The sequence below is a fragment of the Bubalus bubalis genome, chromosome 14 (genome assembly GCF_019923935.1).
Source record: "Bubalus bubalis isolate 160015118507 breed Murrah chromosome 14, NDDB_SH_1, whole genome shotgun sequence".
Lineage (NCBI taxonomy): Eukaryota > Metazoa > Chordata > Mammalia > Artiodactyla > Bovidae > Bubalus > Bubalus bubalis.
Window position 1 is genome coordinate 21,843,545 of NC_059170.1, and position 21,345 is coordinate 21,864,889.

The 21,345-nt window shown below is 43.2% G+C and overlaps 1 protein-coding gene across 4 annotated transcripts in view; it reads right to left on the reverse strand.

Annotated features, from left to right (window-relative positions):
* KIF3B (kinesin family member 3B) overlaps positions 1–20,997 on the reverse strand; it is a 37,819-nt gene extending 16,822 nt beyond the window's left edge. The window contains exons 1-4 of one of the 4 annotated variants that reach the window (XM_006064411.4): positions 20,842–20,997; positions 19,459–19,582; positions 8,204–8,330; positions 299–1,755 (exon numbers count right to left, since the gene is read on the reverse strand). In XM_006064411.4, coding sequence (XP_006064473.3) covers positions 299–1,690 — 1,392 coding nt within the window. In that variant the 5' untranslated portion in view covers positions 1,691–1,755; positions 8,204–8,330; positions 19,459–19,582; positions 20,842–20,997. The other 3 variants (XM_006064410.4, XM_044927745.2, XM_006064412.4) reach the window with 3 other exon arrangements.
* Positions 20,998–21,345: the final 348 nt, after the last annotated feature.

Genomic DNA, 21,345 nt, shown 5'->3' on the forward strand with positions numbered 1-21,345 from the left:
GATCTTCCCAACCCAGGGACTGAACCCAAGTCTCCTGCTTTGCAGGTGGATTCTTTACCGTCTGAGCCACCAGATAAACCCAGGAAAAGTAGAGTGGGTAGTCTATCCCTTCTCCAGGGGATCTTCCTGACCCAGGAATCAAACCGGGGTCTCCTATATTGCAGGCAGATTCTTTACCACCTGAGCTACTAGGGAAGCCCTTGGGCACTGAATATCAACATCATTCCTCATATCATTTTTTTGACAAAACAAAAAAATTAGAATGAAAAAAGAACGGGCCTAAGGCAGGGTACAGTACCTTGATTTTGGCCCCGAGCACCTCAGCAGCATCCTTCTCCCGCCGCAGATCCTCCATCTTTTTCTCCTTCTCCTTCAGCAGCCTCTTCTTTTCCTCTGCAACCAAGCTGTGGTCCTCAACAATGGCCCGCTTCTCGATCTCCAGTTTCTCTTGCTGTTCCCGCCAATAATCATCCTTGTCATCCCCTTCCTCCTCCCCCTCTTCCCCCTCCTCCTCCTCCTCTTCCCCACCCCCAACCCCCCTCCGCTTCTCTCGCCTCTTCCTTCTGCCAATGGACCGTTTCTCTAACTGGGCCTTGAGCCGAGCGATCTCTTCCTGGAATTCTCGAAGAAGGGCGTCCTTAGGGTCCTCGTTGACCCTTGGCTTGTTCTTAATGTTTTTGGCACGGTTGGCATACCTTAGAGTGGTTAGGGTCTCTTCTACATTGTAAGAGGCAGGCCCCACATTGGCCACCATCACAGTTTTAGCATTGCCACCAAGAGAATCCTGGAGGAGCCTGGTAAGCTTGGAGTCCCGATATGGAATATGAGTGCTTTTTCCATCCACCAGGGCAGAAATGACATTACCCAAGGCCGAGAGGGACAGGTTGATCTTGGTTGCTTCCTTCAACCTTTCCCCTTGCGCACCAGTCTTGGCCTGCCGTTCACTGCCAGCAAGATCTACAAGGTTCAGCTTCCCTACCCGGATGTGGTTTTCACCGTCGAGGCCCACCTCACTGCATTCGATGGTGATGACAAAAATTGCATGTGAACGGGAACTGTGCTCATTCATGTTGGTGGCCCCAACAGAACGGTTCTGGTTCCCCACGTTCATCACATGCTCTATTTCCTTCACGCTCTTGGTAACAAAGGAAGACAGGTCTTTCACGTACACCCCGGTGTCAGGCCTCTCTTTCAGCTCGAGCCTTTTGGTCTGATCCTTGGAGAGCAGGTCTCGGATCTCCTCCTGGTAGATCTCCAAGTAAGAAGCCCTGACCAAGTACTGTTGATTCTGGGATCGAGAGATATGGGTGAAGATGTGATCAAACGAGTTAGGGATGACCCCTCTTTTTTCAGGGTCACCCCGGACTCCTTCCATTGTGTAGGTTTTCCCAGTCCCCGTCTGTCCATAGGCAAAAATTGTCCCATTGAAACCCTGAAGGACGGAGTCCACCAGAGGTCGGAAGGTCTCATCATAGAGTTCAAACTGTTTGGCGTTCCAGTCGTAGACGGCATCAAAAGTGAAGGTCTTGGGCATTTCATGGGCCACTCCCTTGGGGTTCTTGACAGACACCTGCCCTAGCTTCACGTCCACGTCCACCACCTTGTCGTATGAAGCAGCCTTTTCCTTGCCATTCATGGGCCTACAGCGAACCACCACCCGGACTGATTCTGAGCTTTTCAGCTTTGACATGATGACCTCTGACCAGGTCACTCTTAAGGGCTATGAATCCAGAAATATCTCAGGATGCTAGGGTCCTAGGGGGAAGAAAAAAAAAAGTTAAGCACAGACAGGACAGTTGCCACTGGGGGCAGATTACACACCCAGGTCACCTCCATCTAGCCAACCTTCTGACAGCCATACTTAATGACTACTACAAATGGCTGTTTCCTCATGGGATCTTAACCAGTTGCAGAGGGAAAAATAAAAACCCTACTCCACCAACAGTGTTAACTAGCTTGTCCACTCTTCAATGTATATTTTATCCTATACTACAGGTTGAGGTGGCTGGAAGCTTTATAAAAGCCCAAGTAACCTTATATGCTATGGAACTACGATAACCTCTGCATAGAGCCATTTGGAACTATCTATCTAAATTTCAAATGCAAAGCCCCTTTGATCTAGCAATTGTATTTCTAAGAATTTATCCTACAGATAGAAGGATATCTGTTGTGGCATCATCTGTGGTAGCAATAGATTGTGGACAACTCCAATTCCCATCAAGAGGGGGTGATGAAATAAATTTAATATCTACAGTGGAATCCTGTGCAGTTGCTAAAAAGAATGTGTTAATCTAAACATAATCCTAAACCAAGATATGCTGTTAAGTGAAAACACCTGGACGAGGAACAGCGTCTATGGCACAGTGTACATATGCAGGCTACAGTATTAGAAGCTACATGTACAAGTGTAACAGCGGCAACCTTGGCAGGGGAACTACAGGCCAGAGGACACTCAGAGATTGAGAGAAAGAAAAAAAGCACTTTTCACTATACACTCATTAGTACTGTTTGAATTTCCTATCTTGTACTAATAATACTTTTCCATTCTAAAATCAACTGTGGCTTGTGCAAAATGTGTTCAAATAAACAAGGATGTGGGGTAATGCATGACATAGAAAGCACTTATCCAGTCAATAAATTTTTAAAAATTTGAATGCAAATAAGAAAATAGATTAAGAAATTTTTAAGTAAGAACAAAAAAGAACTTCATTTGGTGCTCAAAACTCATGGAGCAGAAGAAAGGATGATTAAATGGGTTCTTTGGGAAGGGGTAGGGAGCAAGCAAATTAGAGCAAAGAGATACATATGATGATGTTAAACTCCCCAAAACCTCAAACCAGCTGTGGTGGTTTGCAGTTTAGTCACTAAGTTGTGTCCGACTCTTGCAACCCCATGGACAGTAGCCTGCCGTGCTCTTCTGTCCATGGGATTCTCCAGGCAAGAATACTACAGTGGGCTGCAATTTCCTTCTCCAGGGAAATGTCCAATTAAAAGTAAATATCAAGTCATTTAAAGAAAACCATGTAAAAGGCAGCCTTTCATTCATCACCTTCTAGAAGCTACTAGAATTTCGCCAGATGCTTCAAATCAGATATCAGAATGGCCAGGTTACTGCGTCTCCTTTTCTTTTCCAGGGGAATGGCCCCCAAGCTACAGCCATGGCTGATCCCTTGCCTGTCTCTCCCTCCACTTCAACAGAGGCCTAAAAGCGCTCTAGGTGCCAAGCCCGAACCCCACGTCCCAGAGCCTCCTTTGGGAAGGCCTCTGCTGTAGCACATGGGATGGTGAGACAAGACCTGAGACTCCAAGGAATAAGAAACATAAAGAGGTGGATGGGGAACAGGTCACTGGGGAGGACCGATTCTTCTGCATTTCAAACCTGGGGAGAGGTTTTACCTATGAAAACAATGTGACCCCAAGCCTCTCTAATAAAACTAAAAAGCCTGCAGCAGGCTTTCATGCAGGTCTTGATGTTCAGCTGCTTCTGTTACAGCCCTGTATATTTTTGAGTTCTCCAAAACAATAAAAACAAAGGAATGATAATGACCCACAGTAACCTTAAAAAGCTTTTAAAAAGAAGGAATTCCCAAAGTCTGAGTCCACTTAATTAAATCTCCTTGACTTGGAACACAGAACATCATTTCTTTTCTGAACTCACTGAGCTTGGCTGAACTAGTCATGTACTACTGACATATTACTTCAGGAAGATGGACTAATTTAATTTCCTGCCACCAGAGCTTAAAATCTTGCTGTGGGTCCTCCTCAAAGGAGAGGGTTTTCTTGGAAGGATGCCCTGATAGTCTTTATTACCTTCCTCCTCCTTCTTCTGGTCTGTCTAATTACAGTGATAAATCTTTAAAGGAACTCACAGCATTGCCAGGAAAGGAGAAACCACAGGTCAAGCAGCTCAGCATCTTTATCCCGAACACCTCTTCTGCTTGAACTTGTCATCCCATTGTTAACAACCACCATTAGAATGGCTACTACACATGAAAAATTGAGTCTTTGTCCAACTTCATCTCTTTTGTCCGTGAGGAAATCAGTTGCACATTTCTCAGGGAAACCACTCTCTTCCAGAATCTTTCGTGTTTGGATTCACACACTCTCACCTATGCTGTCAAGGAGTCCACAACAAATTCTAGAACTAGGTGTGGATTTGGATTATCAGTAACTATTGGCTTCCTATAGAGATTCTAGAACACACGTCACAAACTGGTCACATTCTACCTGAAGCCATTTTTATTTGGCCCTATCATTGTCTAAAAAAAAAATAACAAAACAAACCCCCCAGCAACTCTACCTCTATATCTGTATATGCCTTAGTGAAAAACCTTCACACATATGCACAAGGAAACACACAAAAGGATGCTTCTTGCAGCATTGCTAAAATAGTAGAAAACTGGAAACCTAATCATCCATTTATAGAGGAACTGAAAAATAAAAGATCGTACATTCATGCTACAGATATTCCACTATTCAGTATTTAAAATGAATAAACTGGAGCTGCTGCTGCTGCTAAGTCGCTTCAGTCGTGTCCAACTCTGTGCGACCCCATAGATGGAAGCCCACCAGGCTCCCCCGTCCCTGGGATTCTCTAGGTAAGAACACTGGAGTGGGCCGCCATTTTCTTCTCCAATGTGTGAAAGTGAAAAGTGAAAGTGAAGTCGCTCAGTCTTGTCCAACTCTTAGCGACCCCATGGACTGCAGCCTACCAGGCTCCGCCATCCATGGGATTTTCCAGGCAAGAGTACTGGAGTGGGGTGCCATTGCCTTCTCCATAAATTGGAGCAGGAGTCAGCAAATGACACCCCACAGGCCAAATCCAGCCCACAGCCAGTTTTTGTAAACAAAGTTTTATTGGAGCACAGCCATACCCCTTTGCTTACATATTATCTATGGCTGCATTAGCTATAAAATAGCAGAGCTGAGTAGCTGTAGCAGAGACAGTGTAGCCCACAAAACCTAAAATCCTGATCTGTCATAGAAAAAGTCTGTCAACTCTGAATTAGTTACATATATTTACATTGATAAATAAACAGGTTGAGACTTTCCTCGTGGTCCAGTAACTAAAACTCTGTGCTCCCAACACTGGGGACCCAGGTTTGACCCCTAGTCAGGAAACTAGATCCCACATGTTGTAACTATAAAGATTTCACATGCCAACTAAGACCTGGTGCAGCCAAATAAATTTTTTTTTTTTTAAAAAAGAAAGAAAACAAACAGGTTGAGTGAAAAAGCAAGCTGCAGAATGACAATTATGACTAAAAAATTAGAAAACAATATGTTCATGGATTTGCATTTATGTATATGTAAGTATCCCCAAAAATGGAATAGAAGGATATACAATAATTTATGATAGTGCCTGCTAAAACTGGACAGAGTGAAATGTAGAGAATGGAACAAGAAATGTAAAGAATTTTTTAATTTTACCTGTAATACTTTATCATTTCTCTTAAAAACAAATAGAAACAGGTTATGAGGCTTGAAGCAAATAAGAGAAAACATTAACAACTGTCAATTCTGCTTCCTATATTATTCTCTCAATGTTTAAGATTTCTGGGAAAAAAAAAAAAAACTAAACTAAAACAAACAAAAAACCAATAGCGATTTCACACTAAAACAGACAGGTTTTCTGCTTCTCTGAAAGAATGGGAATATCCTGATGGCCCCTGGCCCAGGCCCCAAGTGCCAGCAATGGGAGCTGAATGGCAGCTCAGCCACCCAATGATGGGCCCAGCCACCCAATCCTCCCCAACCCACACTTTCTCCTGTCTCACACCCAGCATGCTTTGCTCATCTACACTTCCTGCCTGGCTCCTGTAGGCATCTCTGTCTATGACCAAATTTATGTATGCATACTCAGTCGTATCCGACTCTTTGCGACCTGGTGGACTATAGCCCACAAGGCCCCTCTGTCCATGGAGTTTTCCAGGCAAGAATACTTGAGCAGGTTGCCATTTCCTACTTCAGGGCATCTTCCTGACCCAGGAATCAAACCCATGTCCTTTGTATTCCCTGTGTCTCCTGCAATGGTAGGTGGGTTCTTTACCACTGTGACACCTGGGAAGCCCTTGTCATGCTAGTCCATCTTTTTAAATGACACTTACCAAGGCTCTGTAATGACATGGAATATGCTTAGCATAAATGAAAAAGCAGTTTACAAAATTAAATACAAGCAATCACAATTGTATAAAAATAAGTCACACATCAAAACAGCAGTAGTGGTCCACTCTGTGAGACGGGACTGCATACAGGAGATTTTCCCTGGTCCCTCAACCTTTCTATATTTTCCAAATTTTCTCTAACAAGCATGTGGTATCTTTATTTTATTTTATTTTTTATTTAATACATATCTAACAAGCATGTGGTATCTTTAAATGGGAAAAAAATAAAGGTCTGGCAATTCACTAGGCTATTCACTGTTCCTTGCAGGAACAGCCCTGCAAGGAGGGGTACCCTGTGGGTACACAGTGCATACTAATACACCTTTAATGAATGCATTCCAACGCAGTGTCCTCTAAGGTCAGATCAGGTAAACACCTGCCAACTGCCTGGCCTGGAGTTCAAGGACTCGGAGTGTCTGAAAGGCAGCCCAAGCCATAGATCACAGAGCCCAGCAGAAAAGCACCGCAACACTCAGACAAGAAGATAAAAGTGACGCCCTATTAACCAGCCCAAACCAAGTCCGTGTGCAGCTTTCTCTCGGGAAGCAGCTGTTTCTACTCTGTATCCACCTCATCACCATCAACATGACTCTCTTTCGCAACTGCTGCTAATTGTTCTGAAGGATCAGGACTCCTTGTTTGCCAATCCCTGAACCAATATCAAGAGAGCAAGCTCAACTCTGGGTCTGCGGTTCCCATGACGGCCAGTTATCAAAATGGGAATGACACAATTTTCAAAACAAGATTATCCATCTCCAATTGAAAAAATAACATCCCTGCCTGGAGAACTTTTAAAAGGACATGGAATCTGTGTTGAGAGAATAGTTCTGTATCTGCTTCTATGTACATAAAATATATCTGGAGGAATACGCAAGAGCCAGATAACAACACTGGTTGCCTGTAGGGAAAAGAGCTGGGGAGCTCAAGGCTTTACAGTGTATATCCTTCTATACCTCTTGAATCATGTAAATATATTACCCAGTCTTAAAATCAAATTAGGGGAGGAAAAAAGATGGAAAATTTTTGTGAAATTAACTAAACTATATCCAGATGTTAAAACTCATTTTCCTTTCATCTATCCACTTTCGCTGACCACCACGAATATAACGTAGCAGAATGTTTTAACTGATGAACAGGGCTCTAGGAGTAAAGCTACTTGTTCCCACTTTTTGGGGAAGCGTCATAAAAGAGCTTCTACGAGGTCTACAGCCATGGAGTCTTTAACGTTCTAATGTCAATGTTACATGTCATGTAGCCTCAGCCATAAAAGGCATTTAGAACAAAGACATCAAAATAACAGACTAATAATATATATTCTGTTATTACGGGCACTGTTTATAAACATAAGGGAATCTTTTTTTGTAAGCCAAACAGTTGAGTGCTCTGTCTAAACACTTTCAAACTATCTCTTACAGTACATATAAGAGCCACAGCATTTCAAACCGGCACAAATTATTTAAGGGCATTTGAGCAATCAATATAAAAAAACTGAAGGGATTTCCATGACAGTCCAATGGTTAAGATCCCACACATCCAATGCAGGGGGCACAGATTCAAATGCTGGCTGGGGAACTAAGATCCTGCATGTCACACAATACAGCTTAAAAAAAAAAAAAAAAAATATATATATATATATATATATAAACACTGAAATGCAATACTTGAAATGTAATACTCCCTTGAAACAGCAACTCCATTTCTAGCTACTATTTTAAGGCCATCAGTGAATAACTGAATACATGTGCAAGATGTCCATACACCTTTATGTTTATCTCAGCTGCATCTCTGACCACTTAAATACTCATTGATAAGGAACTAGCTAGATTATGACATATCTCTACAATGGGAAATTATGCAATCATTAAGAATGGTAATAAACCTCTAGGTTCTTACACAAGGGAAGATGTTCATGACATCTTGTTGGGAGGAAAAAAGCAGGCTACCAAACAGGACAGTTACTATGATGCAATTCATGTCTACATGTGCATGCACAAGCGCAGAGACAGATGTGGAGGAAACTGTGCAAAGACAAGACATACCATTCAAGCATGAACTTGAACATTCAGCAGGTCAGGACTTGAAATTCTGCTCTGCCACTCAGCTGTAACATCTTCAGAAAGTTACATTGTCATAGCTTCTTCTATAAAATGGAATTAGTAACACCACCTACCATAAGAAACTGTTATAAGGATTAAGTAAGCTAATAAATGTTAAATGCTCAGTCTAGTCCAAGATGCATAATAAACCCTCAAGAAAGGCAAATAATATTGATCTCTGGGGGTGAGCTTGCAAATTACTGTTTTTGCTTTCTTTGGCCTTTGTGATAAGTATGTGTATTTTGTTTCTTACAATCAAGCAGGGAGATGGCAATAAAAATATTTTTTCTTTGGGGGAAAAAGGTCTAGTACCTTGGTTTCAGCTCACGTGTCTTAAGATGACAGACTACTTATCTGGAAAGAAACCTAGAAAGGTCACAGACAAGAAACATGATTACATAAATGCCTGCCCTGAACTCAAATTGCCGCCATGAGCTCCGTCATTTGATGACCCCAACAGGCAAACAAAGAAAGCATTTATCTAGCAGGGAAAAGAGGCAAAGAAACCGAAACATTCATAAAAAATATATTCAAGTCTAGGGGACACTAATTCAGAATCAATGCGGGTCTGAGGCTTCCTTGTATTCAATAGTCACGACTCATTAAGCGCTTAACGTATATATACCTCTTCTAATCCTCAAAATCACCTTTTGAGGAATAGGTATTAACCTTATTTTAAAAACAAGGATGGGAGGCTCAGAGAAATTTATTGGCTCAAGGTCACAGCAGTTAAACGGTACAGTCAGGATTCAAAACCAGCTTTGTCTTATTGAAAAACTCTAAACTTACTAAACATATACACATGCATATACATGTGCATCAATATATGCAGAGATTAAAACAATTCAAGTTGTATATACAGTGAACAAATAAATCTTCCTCCTACCCTTGGGGAGATACTTGAAGCATATGCAAACATTAATATATGATATATTCATGCTTAATATATCTTAACTAATATAAACACTGCTTCCCCACTTTTAAAATTGAGGTGTAAGTAAGTATATATCATTCTCTACCTTACTTTATAGATCTTGGAGAAACCTCCCATTCCTCCAACCCTCACCCCTGTCCCCACCTTTTAAGTAGCTGCTTAGATACCACAGTACAGTTGCCTGATAATGTATTTGATCAGTCCCCCACTGAGGGAAACTCCAACAGTTTTTGGTCTTTGCAAAAGTTTTTGGTCAGTGCAAACAATGCTGCAGTGAATGTCCTGAGCACTGGGCTTCCCAGGTGGCTCAATGGTAAAGAATCTGCCTGCCAATGAAGGCGATGCAAGAGAGGAGGGTTTGTGGGTCTAGAAGATCCCCTGAAGGAGGAAGAGAATACTCCAGTATTCTTGCCTGGAAAACTCCACGGACAGAGGAGCCTGGAGGGCTACAGTCCATAGCGTTGCAAAGAGTTAGACATGACTGAGCATACACCGCGAATGAATATACCTTTAACTATATGTGGGGGTTCTCAGTAGAAGCTACTGCTAGAGGTTTAAAGGCTATGCATGTCCTTTTGACAGAGGGCACAGTCTTACCCGCTCCCCTGGCTATACCATTTATCCTCCCACCCACAGGGCACCCACCGCCCACACGACCCCGACATTCAGGGCTAATGCTCTGAACTACCACTAAGCTATGAAGCTGGAAGAGCCTGCCTGCCAGGAACTTCTTGTTCCATGTACTGATCCAGCAAAGAAATGAAACAGTCTCTCTGCTTAAAATTTATACTGTGATGTCAGAAACTTCATCAACCAAATACAACATTTGGTCCTTGAGTAGGACTCTTTTCTGGATCTTGATTTGAACAAGCTGATTATTAAAAATACATGAGACCATCAAGAAACTTCGAACCCTGAACATCAGATGATGTTAAGGAACTATTGTTACTTTTTAGGTGTAAAAACGGTATTTTTAAAAGAAGGTTCTTACTCTTGACAGATACACACAAAAGCATTTTCAGATAAAAGTGACATGCTGTCTGGAACCAAAATAATCAGGGGTGAGGTCAGTGGGGTGGATAAAAGGTCATAGGTGAACCAGAACTGCCATGTGCTGATAACTGCTGGACCTGGGTAATGGGTTCACAGTTCATTATACTGTTCTATTTTTATGTATGCTTGAGAGTTTCCAAAATGGAAAAAAAAAACAGATTGCCTTCTGACCAGTGGCGCTTTTTTTTTAACTTTTAAGAAAATTTTAACTGTGGTTAAAAAAAAAAAAACAAACCCACATATTATAAAATGTACCCTCGCAACCAGTTTTAAGTGTATAGTTCAGTAATGATATTCACAGTGTTGTGCAACAGATCTCTAGAACTTTTTCATCTTGCCAAACTGAAACTCTATACCTATCAAACAGCAACTCCCCACCTCCCTGTCTCCCCAGCCCCTGGAAACCACCATTCAACCTCATGGTTCATCCGTATTGTAGCATGTGACAAGGTCTCTGTCTTTTATAAGGCTAAATAACACCCCATTGTAGTATACACCATATTTTCTTTATCCACTGATATGGCCATGGACATGCGGGCTACTTGCACTTTTTGGCTATTGTCAATAATGTTGTAGTGATGATGAGTGTACACAATGACTTGTCCTTTTAATCAGACAGTCAGGCAGCTGGGCAGACAGCCACAACAAATTCTGTATTTGAAGGAGAGAGGTGGCCTGGAATAACAAAAAAGAGGTTCAGACACACCAGGGATTGAAACCCAGTCCAACCATTCCCAGCTCTGGGACTCCATACAAGTTCCCTCACCCCTCTGAGCCTATTTCCTCCTCTGCAAAATGGGACTATCATGAATGCCCAGCTACTTGGGGTTGAGTGAGGATCAGAGGACAGGCATGATGATGCCTGGCCCACAGGAGGTGCCTCTGCCCTGACCCAATTTACGGGAGTAAAAAACCTTAGAGATTGGAGAGAGAAGCAACATGGCAGACTGAGATAATCAGCAGCAAAGTAAGCAGAAACCAGGGTGACCTGGCTCCAAAGTTCATGGCCTTTTTTCCACACCAGCATGTCCTAAATGTCAGTCATCTGACTTCACAGTTTTTGCCATATCCATACACTACCTGTACTATTATTGACTTAAGGTTTTGCATTAAACCTACTTTTAACACACGTTTCTTTTTATAAGAAACTTTCTATCACTACCATAAATAGAAAACCAGTATCACTTGCTGTAAATGGAAGGTAACTGAAAATAAATATAAGGACACACAACAGTGTTACTAAATTCAAACTAAATAACTTCAGCTTACCTAAGGCCCCAGAACTGATCTCCCTCGGTTAGAAAGGGAACTTAGCACACGTTAAGAAAGACTGGAACCAAATTCTCTTCTTGACATAGTCAGAAGAGCCAAAAGAGTTTCAGAAGGAATAACTCTCACAGTGTCAACTCAACAGAATTTAGGATGTTGTATCGGAGAGTCACCTAAAATCATCCCCCGTCCCACTTGGTGTAACCCCTAGAATCTAATCCCAGCTAAATCCTCAAAATCAGAGTCCCATTATCAACATCGCTGGTGATTCTGGTGTGTACATTAATGTTAGAGCAGCTGCCTACATATGCTACCTTTATAGTAAACAGTTTCCAAAGTTGATCAAACAGAATATCCCATAAATCACAGGATGTTTCAGTAATATAATGAATTGGCTACATTTTAAAAATTCCTTTCCAGAAGTCCATCAAAAATATCATGGTTCACTGTCTGATTCCATAAAGACATGCTTGCTCTCACAGCTCATCCACTGCACAAAACTGATAACGTACATATAGTATTTCTGGTTAATGTCACCAGCCAATAGTCTGTTCAGAGAATGAAGGGTTTAAATGTTAAAGTCTCATGTTCTGAGTCCTACTCACAAGGAACTCTGTATCAAAAAGAAAAACAGGGACTTCACTGTAGTCCAGGGGCTAAGACTCCATGCTCTCAATGCAGGGGGCCCAGGTTCAATCTCTGGTCAGGAAACTAGATCCCACACGCCACAGCTAAAAATTCTGTGTGCTACAACGAAGATCGAAGATTCTGTGTACCGCAACCAAGACCTGGTGCAGTCAAATAATTAAATAAAAGAAGAAAGAAAAACAGATTAAGGAGAAAGCAAAGAAGGCTGACAAAAATTATTAAAAGATACCTTATGGTATGTGAATTATATCTCATGAAGCTTTTTTTTAAAAGATGTCTTTAGAGGGTCCTAATCAAATTTTAAGAAGGAAAAGGTACAGTTTTCCTTTTGAACTTTATAAAGTTCTAACTTTCCCTAAACTAATTTATTTAGAATTGTTCGTTCTCTTATGAGGCTGGCAGAGAAGCAAAGATGCTCACCACAGCACTATATGTGATTATTAAAAGCCAGAAACATCATAAGTGCCCACTGCTAGGGAAAGTTTACTAGTTCATAATTAGTAAACATGAAAATACGGAAAAATGGTTATGAAACGTTAAATGAACATCTCCAAATGCAAAACTGGAAATACACATTGAGAGCAACTATATGAAAAGACAACTGCAAGTGGACCAGTAAGCTGAAACTGAATCAGAATACCTTTTTCAAAGGCAATCCCTCCCCACTGAACTATTAATGTCTGCCTTTTCAACTTTGTTTAGACACTATCTTGTTAAAAACATTATTTAGGAGGCTGCCTTTACAATTACTTTTTTTTTTTTTTTTTAACAAGGAAAGGATCCAGTTTAAAGAAATCACAAGGGGACCTCCCTGGGGTGCCAGTGGTTAAGACTTTGCCTTCCATTGCAGGGGGTATGCGGAGAAGGCAAAGGCACCCCACTCCAGTATTCTTGCCTGGAAAATCCCATGGACGGAGGAGCCTGGTGGGCTGCAGTCCATGGGGTCGCTGGGGGTTGGACATGACTGAGCGACTTCACTTTCACGTTTCACTTTCATGCATTGGAGAAGGATTAATGGCAACCCACTCCAGTGCTCTTGCCTGGAGAATCCCAGGGAAGGGGGAGCCTGGTGGGCTGCCGTCTATGGGGTCACACAGAGTCGGACACGACTGAAGCGACTTAGCAGCAGCAGCAGCAGGGGGTACGGGTTCAATCCCTGGTCTGGGAACTAAGTTCCCATATGCCTCCAGGTCAAAGAACCAAAACATAAAATTCAGAAACAATACTGCAACAAGTTCAATAAAAACTTAAAAAACGATCCTCGTTAAAAAACAAACAAACAAACTTGGACTTCCCTGGTGGTACAGTGGATGAGAATTCGCCTGCCAACGCAGAGGACATGGGTTCGATCCCTGCTCCAGGAAGATTCCATGTGACATGGAGCAACTATGGAAGCCCGTTGCCTAGAGCCTGTGCTCTGCAACAAGAGACGCCACCACGAGAAGCCTGAGCACCACAACTAGAGAGGAGCCTCCACTCTCAGCAACTAGAGAAAGCTTGTGAACAGCAAAGAAAACCCACCGCAACCAAAATATTGTTTTAATTTTAAAAACATCATCAGAAACGTAAATACAAACTTATGCAAAGATAATCTTTAAGATGTTCACTGTAGCATTACTCATAGCATTAAGTATTGAAACCAGCCTAAACGACAATGATTAGGGAAACAGGTGAGAACTGCATATCCATGAGATAAAACACATTTAGGAATGCATTTTCCTTTGGACAGTAAGATGATTTAACAGTAGTTATTTCTGGGTGAATCTTAATCTTTTTAGGATTTTCCTCATTTTTCCTCAGTGGACATTATTTTTATAGTCAGGGGAAAAAAAAAAAATGCTGACAATTGAAGAAACAAGGAGGGAAAAACACCATGTATTTCTTGGGCTAGAATCTAACCTGCTATTGCAGACCTTGCAAAACCCGTAACTATTTCCACCAAGAACTATCTTCTTGCGGTTATCTTAAGTAACTCAAGCTGACGTTTTAGCTTATCTGGATGGAATCTTTTATGATTTACTAGCTAGACTTTTTTGCTTAGGTTATTATAAAGTAATGATTACTGCAGTCCCCTATGCCGCTGGAGACAGTACTATGAGCTTTAGCCTCTGTTTAATTTACATCACACATGAAAGCCTCAAAGCAAGTCCTTCTAGAAACCAGTGCTGAAGGGGATGAAGGACCCCAGGGTGGGTAACAGCATGTCCAGTCTCAGCTCCCAAGAATCTATTACAACTTCTATTTCACTTGGACCCACTTCCATTTATACACTATGTTCAAATATGACAAAATGCAACTGCTGCAAATATCTTGCCAAAAATTATAAAAATAAAACCACACCCACCACAATTATCACTGATGCTCTCTAATGCAAACTATGATTTAAATACACCAGCATGCTAAAGATAGACGTGCCTGTGTGTGAAGAGCTCTCCGTCTGCTATCAGTGTGACAAAGTGAGGGGACACAGTGTGTCACCAAGACCAACTGAGCCTTAAACAGGAACATCCCAGGCAGCAATGCAGATGTCTGTGCTGATAAGATGAGCTGACAGTAAGGATCTCTGACTGCCAAGACAGAGCTCTCAAAGCCCCACCCTGGAAGGCCTGGGAGAAAGCACTGCATCAAGCCACCAAGGAAAAGGAAAAGATTACCCAACTCAAAGCTGTCTTTCAGGCAGCGCTGGAAGAGCCTTGGAAGACCACCCCATGTCCATTTTGCCTATACAGATACTGAGGGCCAGAGATGCTGAGTTACTTGCCTTGGGTAACACAGCAAATGGCAGAATTGTGCTTATAATTCATGTCTCCACCCAGATCCTGCTGCCTTTTCACATCAGAATTTCCTGTGATGGTACAGGCTTTGATCAAGAACTCTTTCTAAGATTGTGGAGATAAGGGGATATAGAAAGGAAAATCCCACCCAGCAGACAGGGAGAGCTGAGGCTCAACAAAGGGAATCTTTTGCAATTAGTCAGCTGGTGGCATAGGACTTTAGCCAGCTTCTCCTCATTGGTACAGATGTTATCACCAGAATATAGAAGCAGTTCAGGTCTGAATGATTCAGAATACAAGCTCACAGTGCCTACCTGCTTCATGTTTCAGGCCTGAGTTAGAGCTAAGAAGAGGGACAGGTAGCCTATCTCACCAATCGGGTTATCTGTCTAATGCCTGTCAGTCAAGTAATTGACATCCAGAATTATATTCAAACACCAAGGGTTTTCCCCCTGATTTCTTCAGTCATTCTATGAAGTCACTTTTCCTTCATCAGCATTTGAAGTTAGTCACCTGGGTACAAAAGGGAAAGAAAGGCCTTTGACAAGACATCAGGGAGGTGCTGCCCACCTGAAAAACAGATGAACAAGGAGTGGCTGAAGAGCAGTGGACATGGGGTCAGCAGGCTTGGGTAAGTTATTTGACTTTTCTGTGCCTCTACTTTCCTCTTCTGGAAAATGGGATTCATAACAGTACTCAGTTACCAGGCTGCTGTGAGGACTAAACGAAACAATGCATGCAAAGAAAGGACAGCATTTGGATCAATAAATGTGAGCTATTCCTGTTACAGGTATACCTTGGAGATACTGCAGATTTGGCTCTGGACAACTATAATAAAGCAAATCTTGGAATAAAGCAGGTCACACAAATTTTTTGGTACCCCAGAGCATATAAAAGTTATGTTTACACTATACTGTTGTCTATTAAGTGTGCAAGAGTATTATGTCTAATGAAACAATGCAATTGTTTAATTAAAACGCAATTGTTAATTTAAAAATACTTCATTGCCCCAAAAAATGTTAACCATCACCTGACAACACAGGGTTGCCTCAAACCTTCAAATTGTAAAAAATGCAGTATCTGTGAAGCACAATAAAACAAGGAAAGCCTGTACTTTTATTACCATTATGTTTGGTTAAGTCCTAGTTTTGTGACTTATTACTGAAGGGGTGCACCACCAGCTTTAATGTACCCAGGAAACACCCTGGGGGTGCGCATCTTGGTAAAATGCAGACTGGTTGACTATATCTAGACATAAATTCTACCTTTCTAATAAGCTCTCAGGGCACATGGGTGCCTTGATCATACAGAACAGCCCTGGACCAACAAGGATCTACCTAGCCCTGCACCTTACCAAGTATCTAATATTATTGACCAAAATGAATGCCCTCTCAACGCTTCACCTGTAAACTAGGTAAAATATATGTGCCACATGATCTCAACTAACTAAACATTAGTACACAAGAATGTGCAGGAAAGAGCATTCTAAACTGAAAACAAAGCTAGACAAGCGGAGGTGGTAAATTATTAGTCTTACTATTCACAGTGCTGAATCTACAACATTGTGAAGTCTAAATTTACCAAGGCAGTTATTAGCATAAATGAAAAGGCAGCTCAAATTCCCTTGCTCTGAAGAGATACTCCATTCAAGGCTGCTCTAGGAATTCTAGCAGAACACAACAGCTTCTCAAGGGATTCCCAAATCAAAAGCTCTGAAACTTTAGAAATGTCATTTGATGGCCAAGAAAGAACCACTATGGCAGGCAGACTGTGGCCATTTGAGGCACTGAACTTCACAAGTGATTCCATTCTGTCTCCCAGAGTTGGCCAGCCTTCCCCCAGGAACCTTCATCAGCGAAGATCTTGAGTTAGGACAGCAACGCCAACAGCAATGAAACAGATGGGCACTGCCCTGGCACAGCCCGCACCTGCCACTCCACAAGCTGGCAAAGAGCCAGACTTCAAGAACAGTAGGGCTTCTGATGTCCTGGGGGAGGCTTCAAACAGACGCACCTGGCTGTCTATCCTGTAGGATCTCCTCCCCAGAGGCTCTAAGTGGGATGTTTATACCTTGTGCCTCTCCTCCAAGGGTTCACGGGAACCAGAGCTAATTCTTCCACACAGGGCACCTTACCAAAAAGCTGTCTTATCCTTTTCAAGGCAGATGGCACCAACAAAATCTACCTAATTGCTCAGGCCAAAAACCCAGGAATCATCTATGATTCCTTGCCCTCAACCACCATCCCACTGGTTTCACCTCCATGACACAACCCCAATCCATCCTCTCATACCATCTCTACTGCCAACACCCTAGAAAGCCACCATCACCTCTCACTTGGCCTCTGAGCAACTGTATAGGCTGCCATTCTTATACCTCTTAAAATTCACTGGCCATAGAGGCTAAAGTGATTTTTAAAAAACACAAAACAGATCATATCACTTCCTTCTTAAAGCCTTCAATGCTTTCCCATTGCTTCTGGAATAAAAGCCCACCTCTGTGCTCTGGGCTACAGGCCCTGCAGGACTTGAAGCCTCACTCCCACCCATCCCCCACACACCCACTTGCTCCGGCCACTCTGAGTCTTCTTTTGGTTCCCAGAATTTACCAAGCTTATTCCCACCTAAGAGGCTTTACCCCTGCTCTTCTGCCATTTTCAAATGGCTGGCCACAAATCTCAGCAAAAATGTCATCATCCTAGAATAGCACCCAGTTTAAGTGGCAGCACCCCCATGGAGAGGTTACTCTCTATGACACACTGTCTTACTATTTTCAGAGTACTTATTTCCATTCATTTACCGGTTTCTTCTTCTGCTACTGCCATTAGAATGGAAGCTGCATGTGAGCAAGGACCTCACCTACCTCTCGACCATCACAGCTCCAGGCTAGAACTGCACGGGACACACACCACGTGTTCAGCAAGTGAATGAAACTGAGCCAGTAGGGCGAGAGCACTGAACTTGGAGTCAGAAGGCCTGAAGGTCAATGTGAAATGGGCCACCCACTAGCAGCCTGGCTTCTTACCTCAGGTCCCTCGACTGCAAAATGGGAATCTCAATCTGCACCTTCCTGTCCTCACAGGGTTACTGATAGACCAAATGAGTGAAGACACATTTAAGCATTCTTGTAAACCATTAGGCACCATAAAGAGGGCCCTGTATTATTAACCAGCACAACAGAAGGTTCTTTCTCAGAGACCCATAAATCAGTGGATAAAGGGCTTAGAGAGCAAGCCAAGACTTCTAGCCCAGGCACCCAACAGAAACCTAAGGACACAAGAGATGTGAAACCACATCTTTACACCAAGGAGGGGAAAACACAAGACATGAACTCACATCAAATTCAATTGAAATGCTAGCGATATGCAAATTAAGTTCCGAGGTCCTTGAAGAATGTGGAGTTGGGGCTGATCTCCACATGCCCCACATGCTTGGCAAATAGGGATTTGGTAAACATTTACTGAACTGGGAGTCCGACAACCAGACCTGGCATCTGACCATCAGCTTTTGTTTTTCTTTGCAATCCATTCTGACATGGGATTACAGGTTCCTGGGGCAACCCTGTAACAGTGACATTTATACCATACTATGACAGCTACTGTTTTATGAATTCAGTGACCCTGTGAAGTTGACAAGACCTAGTAACATCAGCATATGCTTTAATTTATTCATTCACTAACCGTCATTAGAATATAAAGCATAATTCAGGTTATTTAGGCTGCTGCTGCTGCTAAGTCGCTTCAGTTGTGTCTGACTCTGTGTGACCCCATAGACGGCAGCCCACCAGGCTCCCCGTCCCTGGGATTCTCCAGGCAAGAACACTGGAGTGGGTTGCCATTTCCTTCTCCAATGCATGAAAGTGAAAAGTGAAAGTGAAGTTACTCAGTCGTGTCAGACTCTTAGTGACCCCATGGACTGCAGCCTACCAGGCTCCTCCATCCGTGGGATTTTCCAGGCAAGAGTACTGGAGTGGGGTGCCATTGCCTTCTCCGTTATTTAGGCTATGTTAAGCCTAAATAACAATAGCTAATGTTTACCAAAACTGCCAGGCACTTCACATGTATTAGGCGTACATAAATCCTCACAACAGCCATGGGTGGTGGATACTATTATTACCCTACTTTTCCAGATGCTGAAACTGTAGCACAAAGAGGTAAAGCAAATTACTCAGTGGCACACAACTTAGAAGCAGCAGAGCCAAGATTTGAAGCCAGGCAGCTTCATTCCATGCTTTTAAACCACTAGCATGCCATCAGAATTGCACAATAGCACTAAAAGGACCCATTAGCTTACTCCTCTCATTTTAAAGAGGAGGGGTCAGGAGGACAGAGAAACCCCTTTAAACATTCCAACTCTGTTCTGAAGTTCACACTTTGATGGTATCTATTTAACTGAAGCTTTATGTAAGATCTTGTTTCCTTGTCAGTGGAAGAAAAGCCTCTAGCCACAGCAGTCAGAAGGAACAAAAGAACCGCTGAGAAATCAGAGATATAAGGGTACGGAGAAGAAAATACAGGATTTACCTGGAAGTGTGTCCAGCTCCAACACTTAATAGGTATAAAATTCTTAGGCAAGTCATTCACTTTTCTTAGCCTCAGTTTCCTCATCTTCGAAATGGAGATGACATCACCACCTACCTGGCAAAGTCTATGTGAAGATTAAATGAGATAATATACCTGAAAAGTGCTTCTTAATCATATACAGCTGACCCTCAGTATTTGCGGGGAATTGGTTGCAGGAGCCCCAGTGGATACCAAAATCCATGTGGATAGCAAAATCCATGGATGCTCAAGTTCTTTATACATAAAGGTGAAGTACATAACTTCGTTTAAAAAAAATCGCATCCACACAGTTCAAACTTGTGTTGTTTAAGGGCCAATCACACTTGGAAATAGCTATTACTGTTTCAAGCACTTCTCAAAAGACAGAAACATAACTCCTTGTCTTCTGGAAGAGTCAACAAGACCTAAGTAAAAAAATAAAACCATAACCTCAACTATCAACAAGGACTTGACCCCAGGGTTTACCCCACCAGGACTATTTTGCAGAAATCCACACCACCTCCCTTGCTCTTAGCAGAATGAAGAAGTAAAACTGAGAGGGGATGTCAACAAGGGAGGAACATCCATATGAGCTGGTGCACTACATACCTAAACCCTACCTGTCTCAAAGTCAACCCCTCCAAGGAAGCTTTACTCAAACCACCCCACATGCCTCCTAACAGCTTGTTGAGCACTTACTATGTGCCAAGCTACTTGACATACCCGTCTTACTGATTCCCACTGCAGTTCATTAACGCATTTTACAGATAAGAAAAGAAGGCTCAGAGATTAATTTGCCCAAGCCAACACCATTACTAAGTGGAGATGCAGAGTCTCAAATCCAGACACTCGGACTTCAAGTTGGACTCTTGGCCCTTCTCCTCCCCACGGAGGGAACTTCCAGCATACACGGCTCAATATCTTAAACACGCCGAGCAGCAAGTGTTAGGACCCCACTGAGCAAACAGGTCAACTGAGGCCAAGAGGGAAAGGGACTTGCCCAAGGTCACACAGTGAGCCAGGGGCAGCGCCAAGATTTGGACCCCAAGCTCTCGCTTTCCCACCTCCCTTACCGCTTCCCCACCTCCCTTACCGCTTCCCCTCTCCCTCCCGCTTCGCCCCAGAGCTCCGTCTCTGACTTCCACCCCTCGCGGCCGGGTCTAGGGTCGGGCCGCACTCCCGCTTGGGGGAGAAGGGGACGAGGCCGTCAGAACTGCCTGAAGATCAGGAGGCAGGGCAGAAGATGCTCCCGCTGCCGGAGCTGCAAAGCCTGTCGGTGGTGCCGCCGCGGGCCTCCAAGGGAAGATACCATGCGGCGGAAAGATCGGCCCTGCCCAGCAGCCCTGCGGCTCCACCCCGACTCACCTGCAGCCCGAGCTGAAAGCGGACGGCTGCGGGGGCGGCGGCGAGCCGTAGGCTTAGCCGTTGGCTCAGCCGTTCCCCGCTGCCCCGGATGGGGAGAGAACGAGGCCGCTCACTTCCTTAGCAACCGGCTCGGCGACCTACTTCCTTAGCAACCAGTGTCAATTTCAATAACTTTATTGAGACACGAATGACGGTCATTGACAGTCTGTCAGGCAGGGCAGGGAGGGGCCGGGCCCGGCCAGGTACTGGCCCTTAATAGGTACCCAAGACCCTTCGGTCCTTTCACCCATCTAAGGGGGTGTGAGACGAGCGATACACGGTCTGACTCCGCCTGCTAGTATCTCGTGCCTCAGTTTCTCCATCTGTAAAATGTAACGCACTGGCTTTGTTGCGCCCTTTGGCCTTTTTTCTAAAGTGCTTTCATGTCTCAAACTCCCATTTAGAGTCCCACAGACCACTCATCCAAAAATTTAGCAATCATTCCTGTCCCTTCTTTCTCCTTCA